At 32.7% G+C, this 21360-nt stretch overlaps 3 protein-coding genes and 1 non-coding gene across 4 annotated transcripts; 2 read left to right on the forward strand and 2 right to left on the reverse strand.

The window, feature by feature from the left end:
• The first annotated feature begins 3572 nt into the window (after positions 1–3572).
• Positions 3573–5842, forward strand: LOC114195370 (thaumatin-like protein 1b). Its single transcript, XM_028085806.2, has 3 exons — positions 3573–3688; positions 3788–4481; positions 5245–5842. The coding sequence occupies exons 1-3, from the start codon at positions 3628–3630 to the stop codon at positions 5438–5440; spliced, it is 951 nt and encodes a 316-aa protein (XP_027941607.2). The 5' UTR covers positions 3573–3627; the 3' UTR covers positions 5441–5842.
• A 5416-nt stretch (positions 5843–11258) lies between these two features.
• On the reverse strand, positions 11259–11342 carry TRNAL-CAA (transfer RNA leucine (anticodon CAA)). Its single transcript has one exon. It is a non-coding gene; the product is annotated as a tRNA-Leu (tRNA).
• Positions 11343–12737: 1395 nt separating this feature from the next.
• Positions 12738–14854, forward strand: LOC114195256 (thaumatin-like protein 1). The gene is made up of 3 exons (XM_028085659.2): positions 12738–12877; positions 12952–13630; positions 14240–14854. Exons 1-3 carry the CDS (start codon positions 12823–12825, stop codon positions 14439–14441), a joined length of 936 nt encoding a protein of 311 aa, XP_027941460.1. The 5' UTR covers positions 12738–12822; the 3' UTR covers positions 14442–14854.
• Positions 14855–16210: 1356 nt separating this feature from the next.
• Positions 16211–20922, reverse strand: SHD (Chaperone protein htpG family protein). The gene is made up of 15 exons (XM_028084246.2): positions 20764–20922; positions 20561–20681; positions 20327–20480; positions 20132–20212; positions 19866–19977; positions 19659–19785; positions 19425–19563; positions 18884–18995; positions 18551–18747; positions 18223–18438; positions 17965–18130; positions 17574–17712; positions 17330–17480; positions 16771–17175; positions 16211–16665 (listed from the first exon to the last, which is right to left on the reverse strand). The coding sequence occupies exons 1-15, from the start codon at positions 20828–20830 to the stop codon at positions 16405–16407; spliced, it is 2448 nt and encodes an 815-aa protein (XP_027940047.1). The 5' UTR covers positions 20831–20922; the 3' UTR covers positions 16211–16404.
• Positions 20923–21360: the final 438 nt, after the last annotated feature.

Consider the following 21360-nt stretch of genomic DNA (forward strand, 5'->3'; position numbering starts at 1 on the left):
CATTTTCTTTGTATGAATTTCATATATTTTAGTTAGAGAAAATACAATGGTTAAGTTCAATAAAACATTGTACAACCACTTATTACATGAATCTAAGGCTTAAACTGATTTAGGATTGACATGTTTTCTATTTAAAGGACCATACAGAATAATTAGAATTTTTTCCACTTAATGAACACTCACTACTTCATTTAATAACTTTTTTCACTTAACAAACACCCACTAGTTGACTTAATCACTTTTTTCACTTATAAACACTCACAACTTCAGCACATCTTACACTGTGACAGAGTATAAAATTGAGCTATAATGTACTAATACACCATAAAAGTGTTCAATAGTTGCAAATAACTTTCTAATACAATAAATCTCAAATTTAAAAATCTTATTGTAAAATTGAAACTCAAGGCTAATCTTAGTGCTGTAATCTTACTCTTCATTGTCAATCTCTTCTTACTAAGCTCAGGAAAGTATAAAGAAATAGCCTTTCAGCAATACTACATAAACAATATGACAATTAAACTGATTAAGAAGCTATTACTACTGTCACCACAACATCTAAAACTACATGTTTTATAGAATGTAGTATGATTCTCGATTGTAAGATGATCGATGTGGGATTACAACATAATATCAAAAGACTTGATTAAAGAATTAAAAGTAGAAACCTTTTACACTGATTAAATTCTCAATTCTCTTTTTGGTTAGTATCTGTCAGTACAGTATATACACATAAAGTTTGTAATAAGAGTCTCTCTCAATAATACTAAATCAACATGCTCTTGCGTGCTTAAAAGGGTAACTTGAGAAAAGAAAAATAAACACCTAATGAAGTCTACAAGCTGGTGGGCTATAATAATGTGGATAATTACAATTCAAACAACCATTATTTTCATAAATTAAATTACTAATTAATGCTGCTATATCAGTCCCAGATATTTTTTGTGTGCCTTTTCTGACTTTTAGATATTTTAAGATACAAGATACAAGATACTTCAAATCCTTGTATGAGATACAAGATAATAGCATTGAAATATCTCATGTGATGTGACTAAATTCTTTTCAGGGTAACACTTATAATTCCTATGAAAATGTTGTTGACTGCAGCAAAAACTGAAGCAGTTCAACAATGGGAGGAATTTCTGGAATCAGAAACTGGGAAGTTGAAGCTAACTTCTACATACAGATTCAGCAACTTGATCAACTAACTTTGTGATTTGGTGGAAGAGTAAAGTGGTGTACATAGTAGTCAAAAGAGGTTAAGAATTTTTAGAATAAAATAATTAAGTAAGATATGTTCAAAATCGTGTCAAAATTGCAAAAGTTGCCAAACGAGACCTTCTTTTTTATCCATTTCATATCCCTCTCTGCAAAGGCTGCGCTAGCTCAGGTTTTGTAGAATGATGTCACACTTGAAAATAAATTATTCCTGGCCAAAAAACATTTATTACCAACTAATATACATTCAAAAATAATAAATTTATAGATTATATAATATAATAAATAAAAGAAAAGAAAAAAAACACTGTTGATGAATTATTTTTCAATTTTCTGAACTTTTTTCTCATGACATTGCATTTTCTTCTGTGGGCTCCATGTTTTTGTATGACACACACCTCAATAACATCAACATTTGTGTAAGTCAAGTTGCTTTTGTCTTCATCTTAAAATGAATAGGTTGAATTATAATTCTATTTTATTTTTTAATTTATGTGATTTAGATTTTTAAAGACCTGTATTTTCAGTTTGATGTTTAATTCTATTTATTCAAGTTATATCAAAATTAAGAAGATAGTTTGTATATATATATATAGGATGAGTTTGTTTAAGTTTAGAAAATGATAGAAGAATAAATCATTTTTAAAAGTATAACTTATTTTATTATAATTGAAAAAAAAAACTGTGTCTCTATGTATTTCATAAACCATATCAACGTGTGTCTGTTGTGGTAGAAATTATAAAATACGTAAAAGTTTATTTAGTTTTGAATTTAGATTAGATAGATTATAATACATTACAATTATATTTCTTGGGCATTTTTAGTCGCTCAATTTAATGACAAACAATTTAATAAAATTTCCAAGCTAATTCCATAATGTTTTTTTTTCACATTTTTATTTTATTTATTTATATAAAATATCTATTGCTTCAAAGAAATTAACGAGTTCGGTTTTTTAAGTAAGATCTTAATTAACTAATGGCTAAACGCTAGTTTTACTTCTATGTTTTGATATCTGAAACTTTTAAAGTTTTAATACGGTATTTTGTATCTTTTAAATGTTTATTTTGCTTATTTTTAACTATAATTGTAAATAGGCTAACAGAGTTTTGTTTAAGATATTTGTTAACTTATTTAATATATATTTTATTGACTGAGTTTATTTTTAATTATCTATTAAGCAAACTTCTTTTTGAAATGTTTAAACTTGACAAGTTTTTTAACCTTAACACGCTTTATTAATTTTTCTTTGAATACTTATTCCTGATTTATTCACCTAGACAAAACTAAACCTGGACACGTTTTCAATGTGTTTTAAATATCCGTTTTGGGTTGCGCTAAGTCAGCTATGACAAATATTTTCATATATATATATATATATATATATATATATATATATATATAATTACTTATAAAAGACTTCAAACCACTATTATAGACGGTGAGGCTATAGATTTTAACTTCAACTCGGAAATCGACACGAAATAAATCACATAAACTTCATAAATATTTAAGCCCTATTTTAAACTAAAATTTATTCAGTAAACTAAGAAACATTTATTTAAAATTATTTTTTCAAACAATACAATATTCTGTCAAATACTTACGAATAATAAATATAATCTTATTGTTGTATTAAAATTACATATTATGTTACTTTTGTCATTTATATTTATGCACGTACACGTGTGAAGTTTCAAACAGAAAAAGTAATAATACTATATATCTAAATGTTATGAAGTAATAAAAATTATGGGTTATGAAACCAAATATACCTTTAATTACCGATACATTATTAGTTCAAGTAGGATTAGATTTAGTATTCTTTTAAAAAAATGTTTTTTTATATAGGTTAATCATCTATCAAATAGCACGTTGATTAAAAATATGGACCTTTAATTAATACAACGTCACTAACTATAATAGAATATATTTAACTAAAATATCATTCTTCGTATTAACGAATCTTTTTTCTTGAGTAAATGATTTACTTTTTTTAAAACGGTAAATCATTTCATTAGTATTTCGTTTGAACTAAAAAGTTAGTTGATGGTCAAAGAAGTAAAATTTAAGGACCATGATTCTCATCTATACCTAACAGTAAGTGAGATGATAAGAATTTGATAAATGTGAAAATATTTGTCATATTACTACAAATAAAATAATAGTAATTCTTCTTAAATTAAAATAAAATAAAATTATGACATGCCATGAAAAAGTGAAAGAAAGAAAGAAAGTCTTAACGTTACTTTGGTCAGTGTAGTGTCCCTACCACCGTAAAACCACGAGGCCCACAACAATTTTATTATTTCTCTTCCCACCATTCTTTCTATAAATACCGCCACCACCCTAACCATCCTCTCATATCTCTTAAACCAACAAAACTATTCTTCTTCACATTCATCATCATGGAACGCATCACATTCTCACTGTTCTCATTTTCTCTATCATTTTATCTATCACTATCAGGTAATGTTGCTCATAACCATATCATAAATTTTTTTTATCTCAAGCTTAAATCAATTATACTATAGTTTTCATTAATTCGTAACATTTTTATTATTACAGGGGTGGCTTCAACAACATTCACTCTAGTTAACAAATGTGATTACACGGTGTGGCCGGGGATACTCTCAAACGCGGGAGTTCCACCTCTTTCAACCACCGGCTTCGTGCTACAAACCGGCGCGTCCTCCACAATCGCCGCACCCGCGTCTTGGGGAGGTCGTTTCTGGGGCCGAACTCTCTGCTCCGAAGACTCCTCAGGCAAGTTCTCCTGCGTCACCGGCGACTGTGGCTCCGGCAAGCTCGAATGTGCGGGCAGTGGAGCCACTCCGCCGGCTACACTGGCGGAATTCACCCTCGACGGTGCCGGAGGCCTTGATTTCTTCGACGTAAGCCTTGTGGACGGCTACAACGTGCCGATGTTGGTGGTGCCGCAGGGAGGCTCCGGCGAGAAGTGCATCTCCACAGGGTGCGTCGGGGACCTCAACGGCGCGTGTCCGTCGGAGCTGAAGGTGATGAGCGCGGACGGGAAGGAGGGCGTCGCGTGCAAGAGCGCGTGCGAGGCGTTCAACTCGCCGCAGTATTGCTGCAGCGGTGCGTACGGCACGCCCGACACGTGCAAGCCCTCGTCTTACTCTGAGATATTCAAGAACGCGTGCCCACGCGCTTATAGCTACGCGTACGACGACAAAACCAGCACCTTCACTTGCGCTTCCGCCGATTACACCATCACCTTTTGCCCCTCCCCTACCACCAGGTTTGTCTCTTCTCCACTTCTACAACAAACAACCGTTAAGTTAAAACATATAAATCATTTTTTTTTTTAATTTTTGTGAAAATAATACCATTAAAAAAAATTATGTGTCAACTTAGACGTAATTTTGTATAAATGACAGTGAGCATAGTCAACATTTTATACCAACAATAACTGTATGCTAAAGAATATTATCGTTGGTTAGGACTGAGTTGACAGTTTCACTTGTCCTATTCCTGAAAATTATTCATTAAAATCATTATCTTATCTGATGAAGGTAATAAAATAAGTAAAAATCAAATACATATTAATGGAATAATAAATTAAGAAAACCGAGTTTGAATTTTGGCGTTAATAAGATTGAATGTATGGGGATTTAGGTAGCGTAGCCATGTCAAAGCGCAACCATTTTCTGCATCTACAAGCAATGTAGGAAGTAGAAGAGATGGATCAAATAGTTTGTCCCCACTCAACGTGATTGGTCTCCTTAGACAGAGACCTCGAACCAAAAAAAAAAATCGGCTACATAATTTGAGAAAATTTTGGTATTTTTAATTGTGCACATGGGAAGTAGGGGATGGCACACATGCCGGTGGTTATCGTTGCACTCAATTATTACCGTGTAGCATTATTAAAGTAACTGGTTCTGTGCAATTCACGACCGTTGCACGAATCTCATAATGACACGTCTCACAGTTCTAGTTTTGCACTTCCCGTTTGTTTGTTTTGTCATAATTAATATTGTTCTTGTTTTCCTGTTTTTCAGCCAAAAAGCATCTCAGGAGCAACAAGATGGTTCATCCACCACGCCACTGCTTAACAACGGCACAATGGTGTACGAAGGTGGCTTCGATCAGAGTGAAATCTCGTGGGCCACACGCAGCCACGTGTTCCAATCGCAAGCCGTTGCCGGCATCGTCGGTGTCGCGATGGCTATGTGGCGGTTCACCCAACTCCTCTAACTACTAATCGTTTCCTCAGCATTATTTTTCACACGGTTGGGCCCATGGGCTCGCACAAAGGAGTGGGCCCAAGCTGGACTTATAGTTATTCTCTGGCACACCAAGAACGAGAACCATGTGACCTGTACACGACCGTGCTGACGGGGATGTGAGTCATTAGAGGCCCAAAGATCCTACGAATCTTGTCGACCATAATTTCGTGTGCCAGAACGCAATACTATTATTACTCTACGTATATATACATGTAGCAAAATAGGCAACACAGTAGTATTAAGGGAATTTTCCGTTATTAATTTATTTTTGTAGTTTAGATTATAATTCGGAATACTATTATTGAATTCTTTATTGGTTGGGGATGTAATATTTAATTGCAATAAAGAAATGGATTCGTGTATTTTCTAATTACAACATTGTGGACGTGTGAGGTGGTAGTACATATATAATTAAAACTGAATAAAAGTGAGTGGTGTTGATTCGTGATTAATAATGATAAAATAGGGTGTTTTTAATTTGTAGTAATGTAGGAAGAGGACCACGGGTTTGGCATGTATGGTTGTAATTAATTTATGAGCCGTAACATGGTACTTTTATTTATAGCGCACACAAAAAATTAATGTTACTTTCTTTACGGTGTATATATATACATCTTTATTATTGGAATCTACCTCCGCAGCATTTTTATTAGGCAGCATCTCTTTCTTTTCTTTGTTACCTTTTTGCCCAGAATAAAAGTTTTCAAATTTTATATTTGATCTCTAAGAATATATTTCTTTTTATTAAGTACATTTATTTTATTATTCTAACACTATCCCTACATCCTTTTATACGGACACAATTTAGACTAATTTTCTCTTCGAATTAATTACGGTTGTAGTAAAATACCTTCTAATCACTTCACAATTTTTATTTGTCAATAAAAACATTACTATTAACTAATGAGGTGTGTTTTCTCCGAGGATCGGAAAATTGAGTTTTCGCAGAGTAATAAGATAAGACTACTCATAATTAATATTACCTATTCGCGTATTAATTAATTAGACAAAGAATATTTAAGAGAAAATGAGTTGAGTAATTTTAAAGGCAATTTCAAGAGGGAAAATGTTAAGAATGAGTTAGTTAAAAGAGTTTTATATATGGGGAAATATTCATACAAGTATGTTATTTGAATGGACAATAAATTTTTTTTATAAATAATATCATTATTTTTAAAAAATAAATTACAACTTAAATATTTAATAATAAATAAAAAAAACATATTAGGATCGAGCGCTTACCACTAAGTAAAAAACTATAGCTATTAATCAGGGTGTAACTTTTTTTACTTAAGAATGTAACATTATCAAAACATCACGATTTGATTATGACTCGGTCCACTTTACCTCCGTCATGGAACAATTAATACCACTTACAATAGAACGCCCAACTTAAATTTTACAATTACATGTATATATACTATGCAACCACAAACCCTAAAATAAACTCGTACAAAAAGCACCACTTCAAACGAATGCATTATTATAGCAGCAAGTGGAGTAATATTGCAGTAAACAATCTTTCAAATAAGCATTTTTAATTGATTAGATAAATATAATCCGTTTGTTGACTCACCAATAACATGGCTTGAAGTTTGATGTTAGTAAAACGTAGGTTCAAACTCACTTTTTATTGTACGATTCAATATTCAACTATAAAGCAAGGAATGCAAAAGTTATTTATGTATTTAGGGTTGAATATATTTACGCATACAAATAAAGATTTTTGGAATTGGATTCGCGATAAGGACATATAGCAGTAGCAGTGAAAATACCAATGCATGCATGCATGGTGTTTGAATTCAAATCAATGAAACGCGATTTTTTCATTTTCAGCCGCCACAAGAAAATGTAAACATGTTTCACCAAAGTCAAACACTGCTTAACATTTGATTAGTCATATGTAATTTTACTTGTCTTATACCTAAGTTCTGTTACAAAAAGAGGAACTGTGAAAGTTCTACGTGTACCTTTCTGCGAGTGTTTTTGTACTGGTCTTGTGTTTTTTTCTTTTTTAAATCAACCTAACGATTTATTACTTTGTTTGCATACCCCTTTTTGTTTTTTATTTTTGAAAATTGTTAGCTTATATCCAGAATTCCTTTGCTAGAGTGAAATTGATTTTGATTTTCATGAAATAAATGAAATTTTCTGTCAAAAATTAATCTCGAGAAAAATATTGAATCCTTTATACTAGTAGTTCACACTTTTATTTTCATTCACATAATTATTACTCAACATAGTACACTACTAAAAAAAACTCATATTTCCTCTCAATTTTATTTTGAATTTTTTTTTAAGAAATACTTGCAATTTTTTTTTCACAAAAAAAAAATTACAAGAAATTGTTACCAATTTTCTTACAAAATATTTTGTATAAAACACTTTTCATAACAAATTTTGTAAAAAATACATACAAATTTTATAATTTTGTAGAAAATGATTACCCACGAAAGAATTACCTGTCAATTAAAATTTTTAGAAAAAATGACAGAAAAAAAGTCTTTTCTTGCAAATTTTTTTAATAAATTTGTAAGAAAAACCCTATGTAATATGAAATTTTCTATTGTGTGAGGGGAGAGAACTTCAACTAAAAATATTTGGTCCAAGTTTTGGTTCTTGGGAGAGAATTGAATTATTATTTTATGATTTTGAATTAAGACTAAAAATGTGACACTAAAGATATAATATAATGAGAAATAATCTTTTTGGCATTTTAGCATTTGATAACTCACTTAAAAGTAATATAAGAAGTATGAGGTGAAGCTAATAATTTTATTTGAAAAAGTTTTTTTAAGGGTGAATATCAAATAGATCAGACACAAATAAATAATAAACAAATTCATATAAAATATCAGGATACCACTTTTAATTTAAATTTTTAAAACGATATAGATTTAGAAGTTCTACTACTTATATATTATTCATTTCTATAAAAAGTGAAAATTTTCAATTTATCTTGATTTTTTAACTATTATAATTATATTTATTTGTTAAGACATATATTTTCATTTTGAGACAATCTTCCTCAATTTGTGCATTGAAGTCATATAATGGGAAGCAAATATGTGTAAATAAAATTGATGGTGTGTGTGTGGCTTGTATGGATAAGATGATGGCTTGACTTTTGACATGCTCAATTATGAAGAGTAGTTGAAATTTAGATATCACTACTTCTCTAACCTTAGCCTTTTTCTTTATATCTATATTATAAAGGATTCAAATATTAATTGAATTGTTGCTTCTTTCCATCAATGAAAACAATGTATACATGAGGGATTTTTGGAAGTGCATAGCATCAAGGTGGTGGACATGTTTGTTCCTCTATAATAGTCAAATATGAGAGAGTGAAAAATATTCATTTTGTATTCCTAAATTTGAATGATTTGTTTCGAACATATAGGTTTCCAAATAAACATTTGATTGCATATTTCCAAATTATTAAAATATATTCTGAAATTGTAGAAAGTAAATATGTTAAATATTAATTAAATCACATAAATTAAAATAAGTGGATAATGCATTGCTAACAAATGGACACCACTTGTTCCAAAATAATTAAATTTAGTGATGAATTGCGTGATTGAGATCATTCATGACGCCACTTCAATGTGTGCACGCTTCAGAATAAGACTAAATTTCAATTTTTTAAAGAATATTTGGGTCGGTCCCATTGGTTTTTCTTAATTGCACAATTGGGCCGGGCCCATTCAAGTCCCTTTCCTCTCGTTTCATCATGGGCCTAGTTAGTGGGAATGATGATCTGTATAAAACTACAATTTATGTTGAGTGAGACACCGGTGTTTCAATGATAGTATTAGAATTTGGTCAATTGTAAATTATTTGTTACTTTTTTTTTCATAATAATTATTTATTAAAATTCATACTAACAATTATTTAGGATTGGATAATTATAAAAATTGTTTTACACCATTAGTACATGAATGTTGGTCTCTTTTCAACGTTGGTTTCTAAGGACAAATTATTTTAATGAATTTTGGAATCACTATGGAGGCCAAGAGTTCTTTCAATTTAGATCGTAGAATTCAAATAAAAACAGCCACATTTTTTAAATTTGAACCGTGCGAAATTTAAACATTTTAAAAAAATTTAAAATTAATTTAATAAATATAACATTTAAAAGTATTTTTTAAAATTTATGGTTAAAAGATGTAGAAATTTTATCTAGAAGGCATTGAAGAATGAAGATGGGTTTGTATGTTATGTTGCAGGGAATTTTAAATAGAAAAAAACTTCAACACGTGAAGTTGGAGTGATTGCGTGATTCTTATTCTTTAAGGGACATATCAATTTATGAAGACCAATTTGTAAGGCTTTTTACAAATTTCAAAGTTGTGAACCTAACTCATGTGTCACGTTCACACTTCTAGGGCTAATCACATTCGTAATAGTTAATGTCTAACTAATTATGTTCATTCCCTCACATATTGCATGTTACATAATAGACAGGTTTTGTTTTTAATGAAGAGTAAAAATAGGTTTTTTTCAAAATGTTTTGTTGCAGTATGTTCTATCTATCATTTTTCTATAATTTCTTGATCGTATTCAAAATGTTTGACTGAGAATTCTTGGGAGGGAAAATAATACGGGTTAAATATGTTTTTGGTCTTTTAACTTTTCATGAATTTTGGAATTAGTCCATTTTGAATATTTGAATCGATTTAGTTATTTATCTTTCGAAATACGTGAATTTAGTCATTTTAATTCAATTTTATTAGGTTTATTTGATATTTCAAGCGCATTTATTTGAGTTATTTGATTTTTCATGAATTTTGGAATTAGTCCATTTTGAATATTTGAATTGATTTAGTTATTTATTTTTCGAAATACGTGAATTTAGTCATTTTAATTCAATTTTATTAGGTTTATTTGATGTTTCAAACGCATTTATTTGAGGTATTTGACACATTTTTGTTTTAATGTTAAGTCAAATACTATTAAATACTATTATGAAACGTGTTTAAAATGTTAAATAAACTTAACAAAATTTGATTAAGAGGACTAAATTCACATATTTTGAAATACGAATAACTAAATTGATCAAAAGTTTTAAAATTAACTAATTCCAAAATATTTAATCCAAAATATTAATGAAGAAGAGACCAAAGGTGTTAATAGATATGTGACCTTGGAGTATTGCTTCTTGCACCCCATATAATTACTAACTATACTCCCACGGTACCGGAAAAGACTCAAATATTTTTTATCACTGTCACCATACCACATTACACCGACGTCACCGCTACAATGTTGCTGCCGAGGAAGAAGAAGATAGAGAGAGGATGCTACTGAGAAAGAAGATAAGAAAAAATGCAGAAAAAAACTAATTTTAGATAGTTTTGTGTGGAATATATTTCATGTAATTTGAAAATCTCTTTTCATAACATATTTCGTGTATGAATATTGTGGAAAACACATTTCGTATAGTATTTCATGAGTTTTATTCCGAAAAATTTATTGTAGGACACATTTTATATGTTCTTGAAATTTTATTTTGAAAATTTTATGGGAAGATTTATCCAGAAAGTTTTCGGATATATAATTGGAAATTACTTTTCCAAAGGAAAAAAATGTTCATTTCAAAAATTTAAGGGGCTGTGCAGAGTAATTGTCGAGGTGTAGAAAGTAAATTCCTAGCTTTGAAGTTCCAATCTGGCCTAAAACTGAAATCCATTTCATGGGTTTTTTTATTATAATTATGGGCCATTTCTTTATGCACCTCTACAATTTCAATTTCAAACAAAATTTCTTAAATTTCTGAAAAATGTCAGAAGTGGGATTTGAACCCACGCCCTCAAATGAGGACCAGAACTTGAGTCTGGCGCCTTAGACCACTCGGCCATCCTGACTTTATTGTGGAACAATTTCCAAGTTATATATATATATTATCTGACAAGATTTTTAACAATTATAAATTTCTTATTTTATTACTTTTTATATATTGTTAGAAAATATCTTATTTTAACACTTTTTATTTATTTTACCCAGATTTCTTAAAACTTTCAAGACAAAATTTAAATTACAAAGAAGTAGATTGTAGTCATTCCTATTAATTAAAATACACATGACATATTTTGTGTTATAATCTATAGCGTGTATGAAACAAATCTTATAAATGTTGCAATAGTAATATTATGAATACTATACACTTAATTATCAAGTATATACTATGATAATATTCTACTGGAAATGTGATACATTACTGATAAATATTACATTTTTTAAAACTATTATATATAAGGTTCTTAAGCCTTGTTTTAGTGAACTGCTTTGCGTGTTTTATATCTTATTCAGAAAATCTCAATTTAATGTATTCAATAATTTTAGTCCATAATTTAAAGCAAATCAACGCGTCATTATATACTATCTACTAACAATACTGAATAATGGGTTAATATAACATTTATTGATAGAAAACTAGTTAAATTAAACGCAACTAAATATAACGTTTTCAATTTATGCGATAATTGAGAATCCAATTTCATGTTAGAAAGTCGGAGATAATTTAAAACATGGGGAAAAAAATGAATAAGCAACAGGGTTAAAAAAGATGAGATTTTTGGTCTTCCAAGTATGTTAGGTAAAATTGTCACCAAACAAAACAGGAGAAGATGCTTTCGGAGTAACTGAAACTGAAAGTTAGTAAAGAAAATCGTTTATATACAATATAATCTAAAGAAATTTGATGCTATTATTTAAATATAACTTATTACATATAATTAATTTATTGATTTTAATAACAATAATAATAATTACTCAAAGAGTACGGGCAAATTTTCATATTAAATTTTTTTGACAAAAACAATCATAATCCGAAATTTAGGAACTGAGAAAAACGTAGCTTGCAATGCAATGAAATCGCAGAAATGAACACAAAAGTCATCACTTCACAACACACTTTGAAAAATATCTGATCTCAGTTCCTTGCCTCAGAAAAAAAAATGAAAGACTGAAGAAAGAAAGAAGAAAAAAGATAGAAGAAGAATCGAATCCCTTAGCCACTATCAAAAGTGAGAGTGACCTTAATTAATTAATTAATTACATATTAATAATTATTAATATACTTTGCCCCTTATATACGTTGGTTCATTAAACCCATCGATTAGAATCATTGCAACATAATTATCCTAAAAATTCAGCAGTCAAAAACCAGATACAAATATTTTGCTCAACCTTTTACGTATCACTCAACAACTTATATTGGGTTTTACTCAACCTAATATTCTTTATAGTATCTATATATATATACACTTTATTATCATATCACATTCTTTCATTTCATGCATGGCCTCTCTTCTCATCCATTTCCATTAATCAATCACATTGCAAATGGAATATTGCTTCTCCATACCCATTGCTCTCATCTGGGTTTTTCTTTTCAAAGGTAATTATTAATTAATTTTCCATTCATTAAATTTTCTATCCAAAGTAGTAATAATTTGTATCAATGGATAATAGGTGCTTCATGTGCCACATTTACTCTGATCAACAAATGTGACTACACGGTGTGGCCTGGGATTTTAGCCAATGCAGGGAGCTCCGGATTGGATTCAACCGGGTTTGAACTCCGACCGGGTGGCTCACGGATCTTCCAAGCACCGCCCAATTGGTCCGGCAGATTCTGGGGCAGAACCGGGTGCAATTTCGACCCGAATACCCAACAGGGCAGTTGCACGACGGGAGACTGTGGCTCCAATCAGGTCCAATGCAACGGTGGCGGGGCAAGTCCACCCGCCACATTGGCGGAGTTCACAATCGGGTCGGGTTCGGGCACGCAGGACTTCTATGACGTGAGTCTCGTTGACGGTTACAACTTGCCGTTGATTGTAGACCCCAGTGGCGGGTCGGGTACGTGCGGGTCCACCGGGTGCGTTGCGGACCTGAACCAACGGTGCCCCAACGAGTTACGCGTGGCGGATCGCGCCGCGTGTAGGAGCGCCTGTGAGGCGTTTCAGAGCCCAGAGTATTGCTGCAGCGGCGCGTACGCTTCACCCGCGACATGCAAGCCTTCGATATATTCGCAGGTATTCAAATCCGCGTGTCCGAAATCGTATAGCTACGCGTACGACGACGCTACGAGTACGTTTACGTGTACCGGAGCTGATTACACCATCACATTCTGCCCTTCAACCACAAGGTAAGGAGATTCTGCATCTAACTATTATTTTAATCAATTATTTATACTCATTTGTTTTCTTTTCAGTACCATCGCTTTCTTTATGTTTTGTTTTAATTTTTCTGAGATTACGATTTCAATCGTTGATGAACACTTTCGGTTGTTCATGTTACATTAACAATAGTAATAACTATTATTATAATAATATGCAACCTTTTTTTTTATTAAAATCTGAGTGATACGGTGGTTGCTAACTTTTTTGTTTTCTAGTTATAGTGACCTTTTAGTGTGGCACAAGTTAAAGTACAAACTATATTTGCTTGAGGAACACAAAAAGAAAAGAGAGTTACCAAACAATTGGAATCTATTACAGGATATCTTCGTTGGATTGTTTCATCATTCAGAAACATACCAAAAGAAATAACATACCATTTTGTTCCAACAATCTATAATTGTTAGGTCTAACGTTTTTCCAAACAGAAAAAACACCGATAAAACTTGAGTTTAACCATTTATATAATGTTTTACTTTCTATTTTTAACCGATATAAAATTTCTAACCGTAATCATTTTCAAAATCTAATTTTTTTTTGTTGGGTATAATGATTTATTTGTTTTTGTTTACTTGCAGCCAAAAATCTGCAAGAGATTATTCACCACCTCCTCCTTCTGGAAATGGGTCAGAAACAGTGACAGGGGAAATACCGTTGATAATTAACAGTCCATGGTTTTCCAACTTTTTCACTGGAATTTCATCAAACACTCATTCATGTCCCTTCCCATTCATTCTTACACTCACTGTGATAATCTTCTTCTCTTTGGAATGCTCATAGTGCAGAAAAGTGGTAGGTGAAATTTTTTAGTATGGATAACTAAATCTCGCGATGAGTTTTCTTTGGTAATGAGAATCATGTGCACCCCACCAGCAAAAAAGGGAGTTTTTCATAGATGGATTGGAATTATTGAATTAGAAAGTGATGTAGCAGAGTATAAAAAGTAGGGTTTTTTATGCTTTGCTTGACTTAGAATTTGAGTAACATGGTTGGTAAAGGGAACTTTGAGGGTATTTTAAGCTTGGCACCATGTCATTTGGGTTGGCAAGACAATGGTATATGCAATTATATTGTCTGGAAAAGAGACATAAGCCACTTATTGCTGATGTTAAACACACTCTGGTTATGTTCAATATTGTAATGTCCCAATAAGCACAATTTTTAAATAATTATACATAAAGTTTCACACCTAACTATCAGTTTTTTGTGTTTATCAAAGAAGAGAAACATCAGTTAGATTCCTAACATTTATTTCTACATCAGTTAACAGAAAAATGGAATTTTATTTAAATATTTGTGTGACTATTACAATATACAAGGGAAGGCTGGCCGCAATTTATTTGGTAACATTTTGCAGAGTTATGGAAACATTTTGCAATTAGAGATTTATTTTACATTAACAACATTTAATTTTTTCTTTTTTGGCAAATTGGGTAAACTTCTATTGGAGAGTGGATAATCCATTCTGGGAGTTCTATGAAAATGGACATTCATCAATTAATGTGCAAGTCAAGATGGCCGCCTTGGTCTAAGGCGCCAGTTTCAGGTACTGGTCCGAAAGGGCATGGGTTCGAATTCCATTCTTGACAAAACTTAATTTTTACAATAAAAAATTTAATATAACACTAATACTGGTAATATATGGAAATATGACACTGTCATTCTTATGTAACACAATAATAACATCAATCCCTAATTAAATTTTTCAAACAAATTAAAGAACTAAAAGTAAAATTAAACCTTTCAAATTATTATATGATCACTCAAATATACATTGCAATCCCTTTATTCATATAATAAAAAATGTGTTCCTCTTACCTTCCTTACGAAAGCTCCTCTCACAAGACTTTATAATTTATTTTAATTACTCCATTGGTTAACAATTATATACTTAATTACAAATTTACTTCGTTTTTTTTTTCTAAAATTTGAAACAATCTAGATACTTATCATTTTTTATTATTCTATTAAACTCATCACATTTCTTTTAATTTTTCTTCATTTCTTGCATCTTTCTCCAGACAACCTCTCTTCCGGTGTGTTTCTCCTCAAAATTACTCTTCAAAATTCATAAAACAAAAAATACTAGCTAAATGTTGGTTGAAGGGTAGGTCAACATAAAGATAAACTTTTATTTAAGTATTTGTATGTATTAGAATATAGAAGGAAAGGCTGACCGAAATTTATTTGCTAACTATTGGGAAGTTAGGGAAGGCGGGAGAAGAAATTTGTGGATTGTTGGAAGTGTACCCAATTGTTAAGCCAATTTCTTTTACTTATTATTTTTAGTATTGTACTTCAATATATGAAAACATTTTAACATTAAGGAAATTCTTTATTTTGGCGCCGAGTTGGTCTAAGGCGCCAGTTTCAGGTACTGATCCGAAAGGGCATGGGTTCGAATCTTATTCTTGACAAAATAATTTTTTTTAATTTATATAAAAAAAATGAAAAATTTACTTCGATTTAACAGTTATCATTTTCTACGATATATTTTTCTCATAAGACGTGCGAAATCTTCTGATGATAGTCAAGAGAAATAAGTAAACTTTTGGGACCGAAAATTGTGTTAAGCTAGTATGGTGGGAGGACAAAATTCCAAGGTAAAAGATGATTACACTAAGGTATCTTAAACTTAGGAAAACAAAACTCGTACATAAAGCTATTACGGTCTATTAGCTAAACCATGAAAAACAAAAGGAAACCGACAGCACCGTCAATAAATAGTGGATGTCATTGAAATCTACAACTCGTCTTTGGTATCGTCAACGTCATCATCAACTTCAGCTTCAGGCTTTTTTGGAGTATCTTCTTTAGCCTCACTTTCAGCCTCTGCCTCGGTGTCATCTTCCTCTTCAACTGTTGCATCAGGACTGATGTTCAAGCTAGACTTCACTGAGTCATAAATACGGGAACTGAAATCCTTGGGATCATCAAGATTGAAGCCACTCTCGAAGAGTGCAGTCTGATACATCAGCTGTGCTGTTTGTTTCACACCCTCATCCTGAAAAGTTATCCGATTGTGTCAACAATATACCTTAATCGTGTTGAGTAAAGAGAGGCTACAGATAAAATTAAGTAACAGACACCATTCAAATCTAAAGAATACCTCGGGGTTCTTTACTACTCTCTCGCGGAGCTCCTTGATAATTGGGTGCCTAGGATTGATCTCAAGCACCCTCTTCCCACGCATGTATGCTTGCTTGCTAGCATCTGACAAAGTTTGAGACTGCATGATTCGCTCCATGTTTGCACTCCAACCATATTTTGATGTCACTACTACACAAGGAGTGTTATCCAATCGGTTGGATATCTTCACATCGTCGACATTGTCCTTGGATAGAGTACTTTTCCACCACTTGGTAAGATCCTTAAAGGATTCCTTCAGTTCCTTGTTTTTCGTATCCTTCCCGAGTTTCAAACCCTCCTTGGACACATTTTGGAACTTTTTATCTTCATAATCCATCAGGTATTGCATCAAGTATTCATCAACTGGATCCGTGAAGTAAATAACCTGTATCAAGTTGAAAAGAAAATACACTTAGAAGACATCAAACCAATGAAATCATTTTTCCTCAGCAGAACAGAAACAAAAGTTCCCAAAGAACAAATAGATACAATTACTGGAAGTAACGTTCTGCATTAAAAGAAACTGATTTTATTTGCACCTCAAAATTTTTCTTCTTAAGCCGTTCAAGGAATGGGGATTTTTCCAGTTGTTCTTTGTTGGTTCCGGTTATGTAAAAGATGTCCTTCTGGCCAGCTTTCATTCTAGATATGTACTGATCCAGGGATGTCAATTTACCATCAGACTTGGTGCTGCAAGAGTTACAAGCATCAGCAAAATGTTACCTATCGAAAACGGCGAAATTACACTACCGACTTTAGTTATTACAAGCAGAAGTACTATACCTCTCAAATCTGAGCAATTTTGCCAACCGATTTCTGTTAGTGGCATCCTCGATGATACCAAGTTTAATGGATTTACCAAACTCATTCCAGAACTTGACATACTGACCTTTCTTCTCATTGTTGTCAGAGGATGCATCTTCTGCATAAATATTTAAGATAGATGGAAGTACGAAGTCAGCGAATAAACTTCAAGAAGCTACTCATACAATTAAAGAAAGATGACAAAATCATTTCAGCACCACCCCCGCAAAAAAAACTAAAAAGACGAGAATATTTCGACTGTAGGACACACAGCAAGCCTAGAATTATAGGACTGACACGTTTTGGGTAACCATAGCCCCTGAAGAGAATATGGATTCCAACAGATCGAGCCCATAATTTAACACCATACCTTTCTTTTCTTTGTCGGTGGACTCGTCAGGATCCTCATCAGCAATCCTACGGATCATGTCAAGGGCTTTCCTGATAAGTTTCTTCTTGATTGTCTTTAGACTATTATGTTGTTGAAGCATTTCTCGCGATACATTAAGTGGCAATGTGTCGGAATCAACAAGACCCTGTTCCCAATGTCAAAAATAACATTAACAAAAAATTAATCTGATCCTCATAAATATATTTATCTCCAATAACAAGGCACAGTGATGCCTACCCTCAAGAAGTTTAGGTACTTGGGCAACAGTTCATCAAACTCGTCTGAAATGAACACTCGTCTAACATACAACTTCAGGTTGGATTTGTTTGCGTTGTAATAGCTCTCGTATAAATCATGAGGTGCCTTAGGTGGTACAAACAGGACTGCCTTGAACTCTACATCACCTTCGGCAGTGAAGTGACTCCACGATAGAGGTTTATCATCACTGAAATCCTGCACAAACATAAAGCCACAACTTCATGAATATTAGCAAACTCGGAGTGAAGTGAATTCAGCTACAGATTCTCTTGAAGTATCGCATAAGTAATGAACTTGCAAATATTACCTTGGCAAGAGAGTGATAGAATTTGGTGTATTCTTCCTCGGTAACCTCCTTTGGATTCCTCAGCCATATAGCTTTCACATCATTTAGAAGTTCCCATTCGTAAGTTGTTTCCTTCACTGTCTTTGTCTTAGGCTTGTCTTCATCTTCACCTTTATCAGCATCTTCGTCTTCGGTTTCCTCTTTGGAGCTGCCATCAGCTGTTTACGGAAGAACATAAGGTAGAATCTTAAATTACCATCACCATAATATAAAAGAATGAACAAACACAGAAACATAATCTTGGAACAGGATATAAGTGGAAAGATCCAACGGAATTCTTTAAAATATACATACCAGAATCATCTTCATCACCGTCTTCGTCTGCGGGAACCTCCACATCAACCTCTTTGCTTGCCCAAATATAGATAGGGAAGTTAATAAATTCAGAGTACCTCTTCACCAATTCCTGTGAAAAACAACAGTTATCAAATCATATTTAGCAAGAGAATGACTTCTTTCGTATTGAGAACAGTCATCGACGAAATCTTCGAATATTAAATCATGTCCATCCTTTTTTTTCTTATCCTATTCGCAACCATAAATCATAATCCATATAAATATTTACTTAAACTAATAAGAACTCGGGCATTTTGCAAGTGCAACACTCCATATAATCCCAGCGCTCTACTTAATATTGCATATTTACCGAGCGAAAATCAATAGCACTATACTTTCGAGTATGAGTAAATATGCACACTACATATTCTTCACATATTATACTCTGAAGTTTACAGTTAATGACCCCTAAGCATAAACTTCTGCGCAGTAAACAAGGAGACGAGTAATTTAAACTCAACAAAGTTATAATAATTTAAGGTAATAGTTTGGTACATACTTTCAGTTTAGATTCCTCCAAGTACTCCCCAGCCTCTTCTTTGAGGTGTAGTCTAATCTCGGTTCCACGTCCTAGAGGTTGGTTCCATGTATCTTCCGAGATTGCAAAAGCTCCATCAGCTTTTGATTCCCATACATACCTGAGAATCGAATAATTTCAAATTTATAAATCAACACAAAACAAAGGTTTCAACATTTACTGATTAGAAAACAATATGAAGTCTTAAAGACATACTGCTTATCATCATTATGCTTGCTAATAACTTCAACATAGTCAGCCACGAGATACACAGAGTAAAAGCCGACACCAAACTGCCCAATGAGATTGAGATCTCCACTTGTTTGCATTTTCTCAACAAACGCTGAATCAACACACAGTTCCAATTAACATCATCCCAACCATATTACAGCAAAATCACATTAGCAAAAACAACATACATACCTGAAGTTCCAGATTTAGCAATTGTCCCCAAATTCTTAATCAAATCCTCCTTCGTCATACCAATACCCCGGTCTCTGATCGAGAGAATTTTCTTTTCCTTGTCTAACTTAATCTGAAACATCAACATGTTTCAGTTTAGTTAAAAAACAAATCACTGACAAAACAATACACAACCGCCATTCATTTCTTAGACTGTCAATGTAAACATTATACCAAAAAACTCTTTAAAATAATAATAATAATTAATAGATGCTACCAGTTCTAACCTGAATATCAAGCTTAGTGTTATCACCTTCTCCCAAAACCTCCTTGTCCGTGAGAGAGAGGAACCTAATCTTGTCCAAAGCCTAAAATGCACACGCATCATTTGTCATTAACAACAACTTATTCGAATTCTGGCGCTGAAATTGAAATGCAGCAGTTTACTAAATTTAATTTAAATTAATAAATAAAGCGCTTACGTCAGAAGCATTGGAAATCAACTCTCTCAGGAAGATATCCTTGTTACTATAGAGAGAGTTGATGATAATATCCATGAGCCGTGACACTTCCGCTTGGAACTCAAACTTCTCGGCGTCGCTCCGGAGAGATCTCTTCGAGATCGACTCCGCCTCCCTTAAAATCACAATAACACGCGTTCAGATGCCAAAACAAGAACCTGAAAGGTAAAGACAGAGAGAGATAATAACACACACCTTTTGACCACATCTGAATCGGTGGAAAGGCCGCCAGGAACAGCGCCGATCTTGTCCTCCACCTTGGGCGGATCTACAACGCCGCCGGAATCGCCCGCGGCATTCGCCTGAAACTTTCGACCTGCGGAAGAAAAAATACGATGCGTTAACGAATTCGAACACGCGGAAAACAAGAGTGAACGGTGAATGATGAAGTGGCGCACCTTGATCTGCAAAGAGAAAGAGGAGACAGAGTAGAAGGAGAACGGAAGCAACCGTCCACTTCCTCATCGCAGTGCTCGCACACTCAAAGCTTCTAGTAGCTTCCAACAGTGAAGAAGAGATCCGTTTAGTTTGGATTGATTTCGCATCTGTGTTTAGATGGTTTATTTATATATGACTCACCTATAGGTTTGCCCGTGTTTCTCACGGGGAGCTTCGTTCCTAGCAAGACCCCGTTCCGCCAACGTGGACAATCTTACGGTCTGAAATCAAAGTTCTGACACGTGGCATTATTTTATTGGCTCTCTCTTCTCCATTCGACGTGGAATTTGCGAGTAGTGTAGGAGATGGTCCCACAGACGACTCCAAAGCGCAAGTCCACCATTACCATTTGGAAAATGTTAGTTATTTTCTCCAATGCGGCAGCTTCTTATTGGTTATATATTTTCTTTTTTACGTGGAAAAAATCTAATAGCTTTCATTCTATTTTTAATGTGTATTTCCTTATTTAATCTTTTAAATTAAATCTTAGTATAAAAAAATAGAAAGTTACAAATTTTAAGAATTATTTTTTATGAGAGTATTTCTCGAAGTTAATA

The sequence above is a fragment of the Vigna unguiculata genome, chromosome 8 (assembly GCF_037176805.1).
Source record: "Vigna unguiculata cultivar grain cowpea cultivar isolate G323 ecotype 2 chromosome 8, ASM3717680v1, whole genome shotgun sequence".
Taxonomy (NCBI): Eukaryota; Viridiplantae; Streptophyta; class Magnoliopsida; order Fabales; family Fabaceae; genus Vigna; species Vigna unguiculata.